General features: G+C 56.5%; 1 protein-coding gene across 1 annotated transcript; it reads left to right on the forward strand.

Annotated features, from left to right (window-relative positions):
* Positions 1–3259: 3259 nt before the first annotated feature.
* Positions 3260–12989, forward strand: HAP1 (huntingtin associated protein 1). The gene is made up of 13 exons (XM_033410777.2): positions 3260–3357; positions 3543–4222; positions 5018–5097; positions 5488–5604; positions 5724–5863; positions 6222–6323; positions 6402–6468; positions 7803–7933; positions 8294–8366; positions 8602–8823; positions 8955–9046; positions 9364–9402; positions 10511–12989. Exons 1-13 carry the CDS (start codon positions 3260–3262, stop codon positions 10947–10949), a joined length of 2280 nt encoding a protein of 759 aa, XP_033266668.2. The 3' UTR covers positions 10950–12989.
* The last annotated feature ends 1262 nt before the right edge of the window (positions 12990–14251 follow it).

Below are 14251 nucleotides of genomic sequence, written 5' to 3' on the forward strand. Positions count from 1 at the left end.
TCCCTCTGCAATTCGTAGGCTGAAACTTCAGCCCCAATGTGATAGTATTAAGAGGAGGAGGCTTTGAGGAAGTGATTATGCCATGAGGGTGGAGCCCTCCTGAATGGGAACTGCAGCCTTATAAAAGAGACCCCAGAGAGCTCCCTTACCAGGTGAGGACACAGTGAGAAGGGAAGAGCGCTGTCTATGAACAAGAAATTGGACCTCTCACCAGACACGGAACATGCCGGCATCTGGATCTTGGACTTCCAGCCTCCAGAGCTCTGAGGAGTAAATTTCTGTTGTTTGTAAGCCATCCAGTCTATGGTATTTTGTTAGAGCAATCTGAACGGACTAAGACACCCCCTGCTGGCTGTCTATTCTCAGCCAAACAGCCAGCGCCTTCCTGTTAAAGCTTAAGCCAGGTGACATCACTCCTCTGATGTAAAGTCCTCCACTGACTCAACTTAGGTCTAGCCCATCGGGCCCTGCTCTTACCTCTCCACCTCCCTCATCTATAGTCCCCTTTGTTCATGTCATTTTAGCAACTGTGGCCTCCTTCTCTGGCCTCCAGTCTTCGCATTTGCTGTTGCTGCTTCGAACCCTCTGTTGGTGAATATTCTCCCCAGCTCCCTCCCTCCTTCAACTCTGGACTTAAGTGACTCTTCAATGAGAGCTTCCCTGACCACCCAAATATTTAAACTTGCAACCCACAGCTCACCCACCCCTCCCAGGTCCTCCTCCTGCTTTCTTTTCTTCTCCCAGCACTTTTCACATCATTTATGCTATGTGCTCTACTTCTTTGTTTATTATTTGTAGCTCTGCATTGCATGTGGGCCCTAGGAGGGCAAAGATCTTTGTTTTGTCTCACTGATGTGTCCCCAACACCTGTCACAATGCCTGGCACCAGGTGCTTGATAAATGTTTGTTGAATTCACACCTATGTTCATAGCAGCACTAGTCACAATAGCCAAGACATGGAAACAACCTAAATGTCCATCAACAGATGAATGGATAAAGAAGACGTGATACATATATACAGTGGAATATTACTCGGCCATAAAAAAGAACAAAATAATGCCATTTGCAGCAACATGGATGCAACTAGAGATTATCATACTAAGTGAAGTAAGTCAGAAAGAGAAAGACAAACACCATATGACATCACTTATATGTGGAATCTAAAATATGGCACAAATTAATCTATCCACAAAACAGAAACAGACTCACAGACAGAGAACAGATTTGTGGTTGCCAAGGGGGAGGGGGAATGGGGGAGGGATGGAGTGGGAGTTTGGGGTTAGTAGATGCAAACTGTTTCATATAGAATGGATAAACAGCAAGGTCCCACTGTATAGCACAGGGAACTACATCCAATATCTTGGGATAAATCATAATGGAAAAGAATGTAAAAAAGAATGTATATATGTGTATAACTGAGTTACTTTGCTGTACAGCAGAAATTAACACATTGTCAATCAACTATACTTCAATAAATAAATAAATAAATATTTGTTGAATGAATAAGGAGTAGAAGGTAAGTTAGGGGGACGAGAAGAGCTGAGATGAAAGAAGAAATGAAGCCAACAAATATTAAGGTTGTTAAGGATTATGACCATAAAAAATGGCCGTGGAGCTTAGATGCCCCATCTTTTTATCCAAAGCCTCTGGCCTGAGCCACCTTTAACAACTTGGCAGAAGTGCCCTGGAGTCTGGATGGGAGGAGAGGAGAGGAAGAGGGAGCAGGGGCCAGGTGGGCAAGGGTTAGGAGGGGTCTGGTTCCACAGGGGAACCACTTCTTACTTCCCAGCCAATGAGGGGGCTGCATTTGAGCCACTGTTTCAGAAACAACGTAACTAGTGCAGACTGCTCCTTTGATAAACTGGCAGATGAATCCCCATGTGGGTATGCAGGATTTGGGGAAGGGGAGGTGAACTGGCTCCAGGGTTCACTCACCAATCAGGAATAAGAAACACAGGCTTCTGGGGAGAGAGGTTGCCACTGGAGGGGGGTGGGTATGAATGGGCTGTGAAGGTGGAGGTGTGGGTTGAGACGCAAAATACTACGCAGTTAATGATTTCTCCTCTGCCACGGCCCAGACCACCCTGTCAGTAGCACTTTCCATTTTTCTCAGTCACAGCTCCGTTTGTTTCTTTCAGAGAACTCCCCACACTCTGTAACTACCTTACTTGTTCTCTTGTTTATCTGCCTCCCCTTCTAGACTCTAAACTCCAGGAGAGCAGGGATCTAGTTTCCCTTGTTCCCTGGTCTAGCCTGAGAGTCTAGCACGGTGCCTAGTATATATAGTGGGTGCTCAAGAAATATTTGTCAAAGGAATGAATGAACCCAGACAGAAGGAAATACTCTAATCACACTGCTTCTCCACTGGACAGCTGGGGATGGGGCACTCTGATCCTCCTTCCTGGGTTGTGCCTCTTGTTCCAGGCTGTGTCATGGACACCTGGCCCCCAAAGCACGCTGTCAGCACGAAGAGCCTCTGTCCCAGGGGCAGACCTTGGGCACAGCTTCTGTCCTGGGCTCCAGCTTTGAGTGGTGGCGGTAGGAAAAGGGCTCCTGGAATTCCTTAGCTAGGATAGGGGTATGAGTGAGAGAGATGGGTTAGAGATGGAGTCATGTGGATGGGGGTCGGGTGGGTGGGAGGAGAGACTCACAACAATCTAGAAGAGAGAATGAGGCCTCAAGAGCAGAAGGGCTGAAAAGGAGGTGGCACATGTGAGAACTATTTAGGAGGTAAATTAAGCAGGATTTGGTGATTGACGGTATTGAAGAGAAGGGAATTGGGGCACCAAGAATAATCCCAAGGCTTTAAAAGAATCAGTGCCGCAGCCATTTCTTTTTGGCCTGTAGGTTCCTCCGGTCCAAAGGCACAGAAATGGCCACTGGACTCCTCTGCCGCTCCACAGTTCATTCAGGACTTACGGCGACCCTCACAGGTATCCCGTCACGTGCTGCGCTCTGAGGAACACGCTCTCTGTGTTGAAGGGGCGCACGTCTGGTCTCGGAGACAGACACAGTGCGACCACTGCGGCCATCGCATAAAGGATGCTCTGGGGCCGAGAAGGACGGGGTCGGATGAGTCTTTACGCGGAGACACCTAAGTGGGGTCTCCCGGAAGAACAGGTGTTTGCTACCGTGGTATGAGGTGGGCAAAGTGAATAAGGGCGGAGGTAAAGCACTAGGAAAGGCAATAAAACGACTTAAGAAATACGAAAGAGGTCTGTCAAGCGGCTGGAACACCGTGGGTGTGAGCGCCGGGATCATGATGTCCCAGACTGGGCAGCGCGTGGAGGCCGTACTGGAATTTGGATTTATCTCCCAGCCCACGCGGGAGAGACACAATACGGCCCCAACTTACAGGTCAGATCCAGGGAAGGCAGCCGAAAAGCCTCTGGCTGGAGCGGAGCGAGGGGGTTCCCCCAGTTAGGGACTTCCAAGTCCCGGTAACCGAAACCCCGGGAAGCGGCGGCTTTGGGCAAAACCATTCTCCGGAGGTGGAGAGGGAAGAGAAGGCCAGCACTCGGAGCCCAAGTCCGCTGAACCAGCTGGAACTCCACTCGCCTCTTCTCCTCGCACTTCTCTTACTTTTGCGCTCTGTTTCGCCTCATTAGCTCGCCTCCTGAGCGCCCGCCAGTGCCGGGCACCACCAGTTGCTCCTCGGCCGCCCCCTCCCGCGCGTGGTACGGCCCGGCGGGCGCGCATCCAGGCACAGGTTATAAAGGCCCTGCTGCGGCAGCCGACTGCGGGGTCAACTTGCGCCCGCAAGAGTTGGGGCAGGGTTCAGCCGTCGACTGGCCGGGACCCGGCGATCCGGCAGCAGTCACCCCAGCTCCTCAGCCCGCAGCCAATCCCGCTCCAGAGCCCTCCGCCGAGCCTGAACCCGCCCCTGTGCAGGTACCGGCGGCAGGACAGGCAGCAGGATCCGGATCCGCAACCGCCTCGGGACCCTCAGCGGGAGCTCGCCCGGCCTCCAAGGCTGGATCGGAGGCAGGAGTCCAGCGCGCGTCCGCATTCTCGGCAGTCCAGGGGAATGCCCAGTCCGTGCCCGACAACTCGGACGCGCCGCGGACTCGCTTCATATTCCAAGGTCCATTTGGCCCCCGGACCGCTGGCTTGGGGACTGGAAAGGCAGCGGGCATCTGGAAGACGCCGGCTGCCTACATCGGCCGGCGGCCTAGGGTGTCGGGCCCCGAGCGCGCCTCCTTTATTCGGGAGCTGGAGGAAGGTAAACTGGGTCCCCGGACCCCCGGAGCAGGTGGGACTAGGGCAGCAGCAGGGAGGAGGGGGCCCCGTCGGGTCCGGGCGCCCGGTCCCCTCTGGCACTCAGTCCCACCCCTCCGCCCACCCTTGCGAAGTCATGGTCTGCGGCGCCTCTCCGGTCCCCTTTTCCCCACCTCCTTCTCCCCTTCTCTCGTTCCCTATTTCCGTCGGTGGGTAAGATCCCCGGGGCTCGCGCTCCCCTGCCCCCCTCTTCACGCCTGTTGCTGCAGCAGATCTGCGCACTCTCAGTGCCCCCCTCCCGAGGCTACCGCAGTGCCAGGAGAGGGGCGGGGGGCTGCGGGAGGGCTCTGCCCGGTGCGCTCTGAGCCTGCGCTGGCCCGCCGCGCCAGCGACGGGGAGGTGGGTGGGCAGAGGGGAGGTTTTGCCAACCTCCTGGCTGCTGGGGTCAAGATCGGGCTTCCCCCCCTACCCCCAAACAATCTTGGGGGTGGGCGGAGCCTCAGACAGAAGCTGCCTCTCCTCTTCCCTCCGAGCTGTAGGACTGGGATCTCCTTACCCCTCCCAGGCCCCTCCAGAAAAAACAAACAATCAATCAAACAAACAAACAAGAGTCCAGCTGGCCCTGGGAGCAGGGAAGGGAGTGCTGATTACTGGGGGTATGGAGAGGATATTGGGGGCAGAAAGGGAACTCAGTCTTCTTCCTTGTTGCTGATCCTTGCTGTTGAGGGCAGGAAACAGTAGGGTGGAAGGTAGCATGTGCCCCCTTTTCCCTGATGCGGCTTCCCGCCTTCTCTTGCAGCGCTGTGTCCTGACCTACACCCACCAGTCAAGAAAATCGCCCAAGAAGATGTCAAAGTGATGTTAAGTTTGCTAGAGGAGGTGTGTGCTGCCTTCCCCGCCCGGGACAGCCCCAGCTTTAGCCAGGCTCCCGTTTTAATTATGTCTGTAGGGGTAGGAGTGTTCCTGCCTGGCTACCTCTCTGGGGTCCAAGCTGGAGGTCCCTCTTATGGAAGACAGGTAGATGTGGGATGTCCAGGCTGCAAGAGCTCTTAGCACCTTCCGGTCTGATCTCTTTTTCCATAGGGGGAAACTGAGTCAATTCCCACAGTGGGTTCATGGCAGGCTCTGGTCTAGTACCTTGGAGAACTAGGGAATGGAGAGGGTCTCCAGTAGTGGCCTAGCTTTCCTCTGGACGCTAGCTCCTCCCATCTGTCTGGGAGATCCCAGAAACCAGGAACATATTCCCCATGGATGGGGGTCCCTCTGCAGAGAGAGCGGGACCTGAACACGGCAGCTCGCATTGGCCAGTCCCTGGTGAAACAGAACAGTGTTCTGCCGGAGGAGAACAGCAAGCTGGAAGCCATGCTGGGCTCGGCCAGGGAGGAGGTACCTGGGTGGGGAGGGCAGCGGGAGGCGTACCTCAGGCCGGCCTCCATCCCACTGTGCTGGGCTGTGTGCCTGCCCCTGCGCATACCCCGCCCCAGGGCTTCTCTTCCTCCTGCCAGATTTTACATCTCAGACACCAGGTGAGCCTGCGGGATGACCTCCTTCAGCTTTACTCAGACTCTGATGATGAAGAGGAGGAGGACGAGGAGGATGAAGAAGAAGAGCGGGGGCATGGTCATCCCTACGAAGCCTCAGATCCGTCAGTGTCCTGCCCCCCTTTTTTTTTTTTTTTTTAATTTTTCGCTGCGCCACGTAGCTTGCGAGATCTCAGTTCCCCAACCAGGGATTGAACCTGGGCCATGGCAGTGAAAGTGCCAATCCTAACCACTGGACCGCCAGGGAACTCCCCGCAAGTGTCCTGCCTTTGCACCTGGGCGGCCCCTTCTCCGAGCCTCAGTTTCCTCGTTCGCAAACAGGGACACCACGTACCTGCCACTGGGGTTGCTGGAGCTAACTGAGACCACCGCAGTCAGCCTGGGGTGGGGGAGCCCTGGGGTGGGCTGGGAACTGGGTCCCCCGAGCCCCTGCACCCCGACTCCCATCACTCCCTCCCCTAGGACTCCTCTGACAGAGTCAGAGGCACACCACTGCCCGCAGCTGGAGGCCCTGCAGGAGCGGCTGCGGCTGCTGGAGAGGAGAACGAGCAGCTGCGAGAGGAGGTGAGGACGGGGGAGGAGGGCGTGCCCGTGGGCAGGGGGTGTTGCCGCCCCTGCCCCTTCCTCTCTCCCGCTCTCCAGGTCTCTCAACTCGATGACCTTGAGGAGGAGGGACAGATGTTCATCCTGGGTTGTGTGGAGCAGTTTTGTACGTGAACTTGTAACTGGGGGTAGGGGGCGCTGTCCAGAGGAGCAGAGACAAGAACCTGGGATTTGGAGTTTGGAGACTTGAGTTCATGTCGCAGCTCTGACACCTTCTAGCTGTGTTACCTTGGACAAGTTCCTTAACCTCTCTGAAACTTCATCCTTAGAATGGGGGTTCATAACTTGGCCCTGCTGACCTCTCCAGGGGTTACAGCTGAGGAAGTGCTTTGTGCAAACTGTAAAGAGCTGTGCGGATGCTATGGGGCTCCTCTAAGCTTGTCTCCTTTTGTTATTTGAGAAGGGAGAGGGAGGGGGCTGGGAGCGAGGAATGGAGGGAGCCAGGAACCGCCAGAGACCGGGGCCCCCCTCCCTCCTCAGGCACTGCATTATTAGGCAGAGGCTGTGCCTGGCACTGTGTGGTCCTGAAGATGAGTGAGGCACAGCGTTTGTCCCTGAGGAGCTCAGGCCTAGCTCGGGAGATGCATACTCAAGGTGGCAACAGATGAACTCGTGCTGTTCCGCTCACCCCAAATCTGGCCTTCCTTCCCCCTGGGTTCCCTGAATGGCGCCCCCCTGGTCCCAGGCCCCCGGAGTAGGAGCCAGTCCCCACATTCTGTTGCTTCTACAACAGGAAAGGCTAGGAAAGGCTCACGTCTCTTTCCTTTTCCCACCCCAGCTGCCTCTAGCCCAGGCCAACTCTTAACTGGTCTCTCTGCCTCCACTCCTACCCTTCCAGGCCCTTCTGCACACAGCGCAAAGGAGTTTTCTAAAACCAAATCTATGTCACTCCCCTGCCTAAAACACCCAAATAACTCCCCATTGGCCAAAGGATAAACCCCACCCTCCCTACCCCAGCCCTAGTGATCTGGGCCCTGCCCACCACCCCAGCCACTCCCTCCTGGTGTCCTCTGGGCCTCTCCACACCCTGCCTGGGCCCTGTCTTCCCTTCTGCTGGGCGAGCCCCATTTCCCCGGGGAGGTCCTAGCATCTCAGACCTTGCCAGGCTGGCCTGGGTGCGGCAGCTGTGACCCCGATGCACCCTTTACGCTTGCCGCATCCTAGTCCATAACGTGCACTATCGTGATTTCTTTTTCCCTCAGTCTCCACAGTAGTCTTGAGCTCAGTGTGGGCTGGGGCCAGGTCTTGCTGACTGCTTGTCCAACACCCTGCTCTGTGTCAGTCAGTAAATGTTTACTGAAAAGAAGACCCGAGTGAGGGATGCTAAGCCCTGTGGAACCTCGGGTACTTGGCGCGAGCTGAGGGGTGCAGGTGGACGGAGGCATCTGGGAGACTGAGGACCCAGGGAACCAGGGCTGACCTCTCCTCACTCCTCCCCAGCGGAGGCCAGCCAGCAGATGGCCGAGCTGTCGGAGGTGCTGGCGCTCAGGAGGCAGAACTCTGAACAGCAGCAGAGGGAGGCTGCCCAGCTGCGGGCCCAGGTCACGAAGCTGCAGCAGTGCTGCCAGGCGGTGCGTTGGGGTGTGTGCGGGGCTCCTTGCTCCTGTCATGGCCCCATGGGACCCCCACACCATGGAGCTCAGAGGCCCAAGGCCCCTCTCTGTGTCAGAGTCAGTGTTGGAGGAGACATCAGAGAGCGCCTCATCCCATCCCCTCGTCCCAAGTTGGGGACCGAGCCCAAAGAGAGACACAGGGTGTTCCAGGAAACAGGCCACGTGACTCCCCACGTTCTCTGGCCTTATTCCATGTGACTTCTTTTTGGAAGAGCTGCCAGAGACTCACTGATGAGCCTGGGAAGACTTGCCAGAAGCAGGGTGTGCGCGGGAGCAGGGAGGTCTGGGGTGAAGTTCACTGGTCTTGGGTCCTTCCAGTATGGGGCTGAGGCTGAGAAGTTGCAGAGAGCTGGCTTCGGAGAAAGAAATCCAGATGCAGCTCCAGAATGAGGTGAAGCTACCCTGGGCTCCTGGGGGACCTGGGACCCTTGGGCAGCTGCCTGACTCTCCTGAGAGGACAAGCTCCTTGCAGCAGGGACTGGGTCTGTCCTTTCCATACCCTCAGCCTCTGGCACAGGGCCTGGCAGGTGGCAGTTCATTTGGGGTCTGAGTGGAGTGGAGTCCGGGGATCACCCTGCATATCATTATGGGGATCTAGAGTCTGGGCCTCTTGCCTCTTTGCCCAGGCTTCCCCGCCCCCTGGGGAGAGAGTGGGCAAGGCGTCTGGGCTGGGTGCGCCTGCGTCCCAGCAGAGCCTGTGGGCGGGTTCCCAGCTGCAGGACCTACGGGAGAAGTACTCTGAGCGTGGGAGCATGCTGACTGAGGCCCAGGAGGAGGTGAAGACCCTCCGCCAGCAAGCCCCGGCGTCCACTGGCTCTGTTACCCACTACACGTACGCTGTACCTCTGGTGAGGCCCCCTGGCTGCCTGCCTTTTTACCTCTGTGCGATCTGTCTATCCGCAGTCCTTTCCTGTGCCTGGGGGTATGGGTGGGGTGTTCTGTGGGGATCTTCTGGTGATGTCCCCCCTCTCCACCGTAGGAAGCACTTCCTGATTTCCAGGAGGCCCTGGCTGAGGAGCTCAGAACGTCTATAAGGAGGATTATCTCAGACCCTGTGTTTTTTATGGAAAGGTGCACTCTGGGCCCCAGACCTTTGCCTGCCCTGCACTCACTCTTGCCTACCTGGTAGGCAGCAGCCTTTCTGGTAGTGGGAGGGGGTTCACCTCACACCCCACTCTGACCTCCCTCCCCCGCTCCTCCACCCCCCGGGCGCCCCTCCTCCTGCCTCATTGGTCCTTGGCCCCTTCCACTCAACACCTTTCCTCTGTGCACACGTTCTGGGTGTATCACTTCTTCCTGGGATTTTTCTGCATGAGGGGGTCCCAGGGATTTCACACTTTCAGCTTCCCGTTGCCTCGGGACAGTGAAGGCCCTTTTCTATGTTGAAGGAATTATGAAGTGACTCCAGAGGAGACCTCAGATCTGGGGTACGCCGACCAGGGGCTCCCCCTTCACCTGCCCTCACCTTTTTTTAAAGAATATTATTATGTTTTTGGCTGCGTTGGGTCTTTGTTGCCGCACAGGCTTTCTCTCCTTGCGGCGAGTGGGGGCTACTCTTCGTTGTGGTGCGTGGGCTTCTCATTGCGGTAGCTTCTCTTGTTGAGGAGCACGGGCTCTAGGTGCATGGGCTTCAGTTGTTGTGGTGCACGGGCTCAGTAGTTGTGGCTCGCGGGCTCTAGAGTGCAGGCTCAGTAGTTGTGGCACATGGGCTTAGTTGCTCTGCGGCATGTGGGATCTTAGTTCCCCGACCAGGGCTTGAACCCATGTCCTGTGCATTGGCAAGCGGATTCTTAACCACCGCACCACCAGGGAAGTCCCCACCTGCCCTCACATTTCAGCAGCCAGACAACCCCCTGCAGCTGGTTCTGTGGCCCTACAACCCTGGAGAAGCCCCTGCTCTCGGGCCGGCTGGGCTAAGAGTTGTTCTGGGAAGGAGCTGCCCGCTTTGCCTTCAAATTTTGCCCCATGGGTGGCCATCTGATTTGAGGCTTCTCCAAGTGGGAGCTGAAGCCTTCCCTTCACCTGACCAGGGACTGAGAGGCGAATGGGCGCTGGCCTAGGAGCTGGAAACAACTGGGACTGAGTCCCAGCTTGATCCCTTTAGTGGCTGTGTGTCCTTGGGCAAGTCACTTGACCTGTCTGGGCCTTACTAAAATGGATTTGTTCCCATGGCAACTAGATGTGGGATGGGTTGTGAATGTTAAATAATGAAAGAGGGGGGCAGAGGGGATGTTATTCCTGCTGGTCTGTTCCGTGCAGCAGGGTGGGGTTACTGGGGGAAGGCGGGGCCTAGGCAGTGTTGGTGACCATTCTTCTTTCTACCAGGGTCATGGGCTGGGTGTTTGAAGCCTTGAGGCTGGTACCCAGCTGCCCTCTCCCCTGGCTGGGACAGAACTGGGGAGTAACCATCAGGGTCTGTGTGCAGGCCGGGGCGGAGAGCAGGAGCCCCAGTGGCTGGAGGAGCCCTGGGGCAGTGAAGAGGGGTGGCTCTGGCTTTGGGGGGTTAGGGAAGGACTCTCCTGTCTCCCTGCCCAGCTATGAGCTGCACTACAGTGAAGATCGAGAGCAGGAGCAGGGGCTCGAGGCAGAGGAGGGGCTGACGTCGGCCGAGGATTTCGCGCCTGCGGAGGAGTTCGTGCCTGAGGAGGAGCTGGGGGCCACAGGAGAGGCGCTGCCAGCTGACGAGGGGGTGACGGAAGAGGCAGAGCTGGTGTCTGAGGAGGCTGAGGCCTGGGAAGAGGTGGAGCCCGAGCTGGATGAGGCAACGCGGATGAATGTGGTCACGTCAGCCCTGGATGCCAGCGGCTTGGGCCCCTCATGCCTGGACATGAAGTATGTCCTCCAGCAACTGGCCAACTGGCAGGACGCCCATTACAGGCAGCAGCTGCGGCAGAAGATGCTCCAGAAAGGTGAGTGCTCCCGTGGGGGCCTCCCTCCGGCCAGCTGGACAAGCTGCAGATCGTCAAGCCGATGAAAGGTGAGGATAGGTGAGCCCCCCAGACGCTCACTTACCCCAGCCCGGCCCCACCCAGCGTGCTGATTTGCATGGACTTTGCATATCATTTACATAGGCACCTCAGGTCCCCCTCAGTGGGAACTGTGGCCCCAATGCTTATTTACGTGGAGTTTGCATAGGATTCCAGATCTTCACCCTTTTTGCTCCTGGGGCTGGGCTGGGGGTCAGGGCGCGGACTGTAGCCCCTCACTGCGTCTCAGCTTCCTGTCTCGGCCCGCCCCCATCCCGTGTCCCCCCCACCCCCACCTCCCGCATCCCCAAGGCTCCTCAACCCTGCAGCAGGGGCAGGAGCCAAAACAAACATGGGGGGCGGGGTCGTGGAGCAGCAGCTGGGGGGCCGACCCACGACTTTCGGAGGCTGGAGGAGGAGAGGGCCAATCACCCTCCCAGGGCCTGGAAGGACATTCCCAGGCCATTAGGACAAAAGCCTCTGCCAGCAAGGGCCACAGTCGGACCAGTCCCCTGGGTGAGTCTGAAGGTGGGCTAGGGGCTCCTACAGGGTGATGGGGGGCGGTTAAGGTCTCCTCTCCCCAGCTGGAAGCCCCAAAGGTTGGGGAGTAACACCTGTTGAGTACAGGCCTTGTGCTAGGCTGTGAGAGCCCTGCCTTGAGGAGTTCATGGAGATATCAAAGATGATTTAGTGATGCAAATTATCTTCTCTAATCCTCACAGCCCTGTAGGTACGTATTATCCCCGTTTGGAGAGGAAACGGAGGTTCAGAGAGCAAAATAATTTGTTCAAGGCCACTGAACCCGTTTTCGTCACTGCTATGCCATAATGACTTCCCTGACCCATCCCTCCCCTCTAACCCTGTCCTGGTGCCTTCTTGGCCTTCTGGGTGAGCTGTGATGTTTATAACCTGTTGGCAGCCTCACCATTACATCTGATCTGCCCTGACTCTGATGGCCGTTTGGTCACTGCTGGGTGGCCTCATCGGGGTCGCCATGTAAGGTTGTGCAGGTTGTAAACTGAATGGTGACCTCTATGGCTAGACAACCTGCATAACTCAATGGTGGCTGTCTCTTTCTGATATAGCTGACGAGGCGTAGCCCCTGCCTGCTGCCCAGGCCAGACCTGTGGTCCTCAGGCCCCCAGTTCACGTCCACCCACTTCTTTTCCAGGCTTTGCTGTTTCCCAGCAGCCTGCAGAGGCCCCATAGACAGCCTGAGGCCCCTCCTTCCGCTGCCTGGCCAAGCCCCACCCTCCCCAGACCTCCCTTCCCTTGCTCAGAAACCGGACCCCCGATCTGTCACCAGCCCACCCGCTGTCCTGATGAACCTGGGCCGGAACTTGAGGGCCCAAGCCTTGACCCTCTTCTGGGACAGGCTGAAGGAACCCCGGCCCTCGTTCTGCAGCTGGTGCAAAAGCTGTGGCTGCTGGGCCTGGATCACTTGGTGGCCCCAGGGGCGTAAGAAGCTCAGGGGGCGTAAGAAGCCCAGGGGGAGGCCCACCAGCTACCAGACTCGGCTCTGAGCTGGGGCAGGGCTCAGGCCCGGGGTGTAGGAAGTTGTTTTGAGCACCTTGGTCACTACATGCCCCTCACCCCTTGACCCCCAATCAAAGGTGGCTTCCCAGTCCTTGGTGACTTTTAGGGACCTGGTCGTCTTTCCCGGTTCTTAGCTCTTTCTTCTCAGTCCCTAATTGCTGTGTGTAACCAGAAGCATCTGTCTGTGTGGGCGAGGACTCCCTCTGCCCGGGATGGGGGTGCAGGGCTCCCTCCCCTCCCCTGCCCTCCCCACCTCCCCACCTGTGGCCTGTGAGTGTCCAGGCTCCCTCCCAAGGCCCTGTCACTCCCCACCACGTCCTCTCCTCAGTGCCCCTTGTTTCCTTGTTCTAGATGTTTCGCCCTTTCCCACCCTTTACTCATAAACACCTGGAGTCAGGGGCTCAGGCCCCCGTCGGTATCTGCCCACCTCCCCACAGTGCTTCTCATGCTTCTGTTGCTTGTCAGACCGTGTACGTGCCGGTGAAGGAAATAAAGGACCTGTGCGCTACCTGGCCCAGCCTCTGCTGTCTTTCTCAGGGAGTGCATGTGTGTGTGTGTGTGTGCAATGTGTGCGTGTGCATGTGCACTTTGGTGGGGCAAAGCTGTGGCGAGAGGATGGGCTCCAGTAGTGAATTATGTGCCAGGGGCTTTGATTAAACACATAATCATTTCAACAACCCCTGGGGGGGTGGTGGGTGATCTGATAAATGGTCATCAGTGATGAAACTGACACCTAGGCAGGTGAAGTGACCCTCCCAAGAGTGGAACAGCTGGTTGTGGAGCTGGGATTTGAACCCAAGCCCTCAGGCCTCCAGAGCCCATGCTTGGGCAGGCCCCCTTCCCCGATCCTTTCTGTTCCTGGGATCCTGACTCAGTGCCTAGCTGCAAAGGGTAAAGCAGGAATGAAGTCACCACTGTCTTAGGCAGAGGTCCCCCAGAACAACATGTGAAAACACGTCGTTTATTCTGTTAAATGAGGCTGTTGGACTGACTCTTGCCAAGGGAGGGTTCTCAAACATGCAGGCAGAGAGGGACAGAAAACAGTATGAGATCAGAGGGTCCCAGAACTTTTGTTATGAGTCTGGCTTGATATGTTCAATTTCCAGTTTAGAGTTTATCATTTTAGAAAATAAGAGCTCAATTCTCAGAGCAGTTTAGTCACCTTCTAATTCTTGGTGTTTCCAGAGCATTGCTAATAAAGATTTCAATCATGAAAAAAAAAAAAAAACCCAAGTAGTTTATTTAGAAGATGATCCCAGGAAGCCCTCCTGGTGGGGGAGTGGGGAATTGAGGACAGAAGGAAGCTAACGAAAGGGAGTTTTAGGCAACAGAGGCTCAGTCCTACCGGGGAACCCTGGGAGGGGGTGTAGCCCGTTGCAACTCAAAGTGTGGTCGGTGGACCAGCATCATTAACATCTCCTGGGAGTTTATCAGAAATGCAGAATCTCAGGTCTCACCCAACACCTATATTGTCGGAATCTGCATGTTGACAAGGTCCCCAAGACCTTGACCTTCAATGCATATTGAAGTCGGAGATGCACCAATCTAGAACCCATTTCAGTTACCCCATCCAAGGGGCGAGGAAGCTGGGGCAGGCATCCTCCAAGTTTCGTTTGTCATTGGCTGAGGTCTGCTCCCGGGTTATTAACTCACTGGTGCTCTGGCCTCTCCACACATACGCTGGGGAAAAGCCCCCTGGCAGAGACTAACTGCTTGTCATGGACCATGGTCAGCGTGTGCTAGCATGGTGAGTGCCGAGGAGGCGGGCAGGTCA

This window comes from Orcinus orca, chromosome 19 (genome assembly GCF_937001465.1).
Source record: "Orcinus orca chromosome 19, mOrcOrc1.1, whole genome shotgun sequence".
Taxonomy (NCBI): domain Eukaryota; kingdom Metazoa; phylum Chordata; class Mammalia; order Artiodactyla; family Delphinidae; genus Orcinus; species Orcinus orca.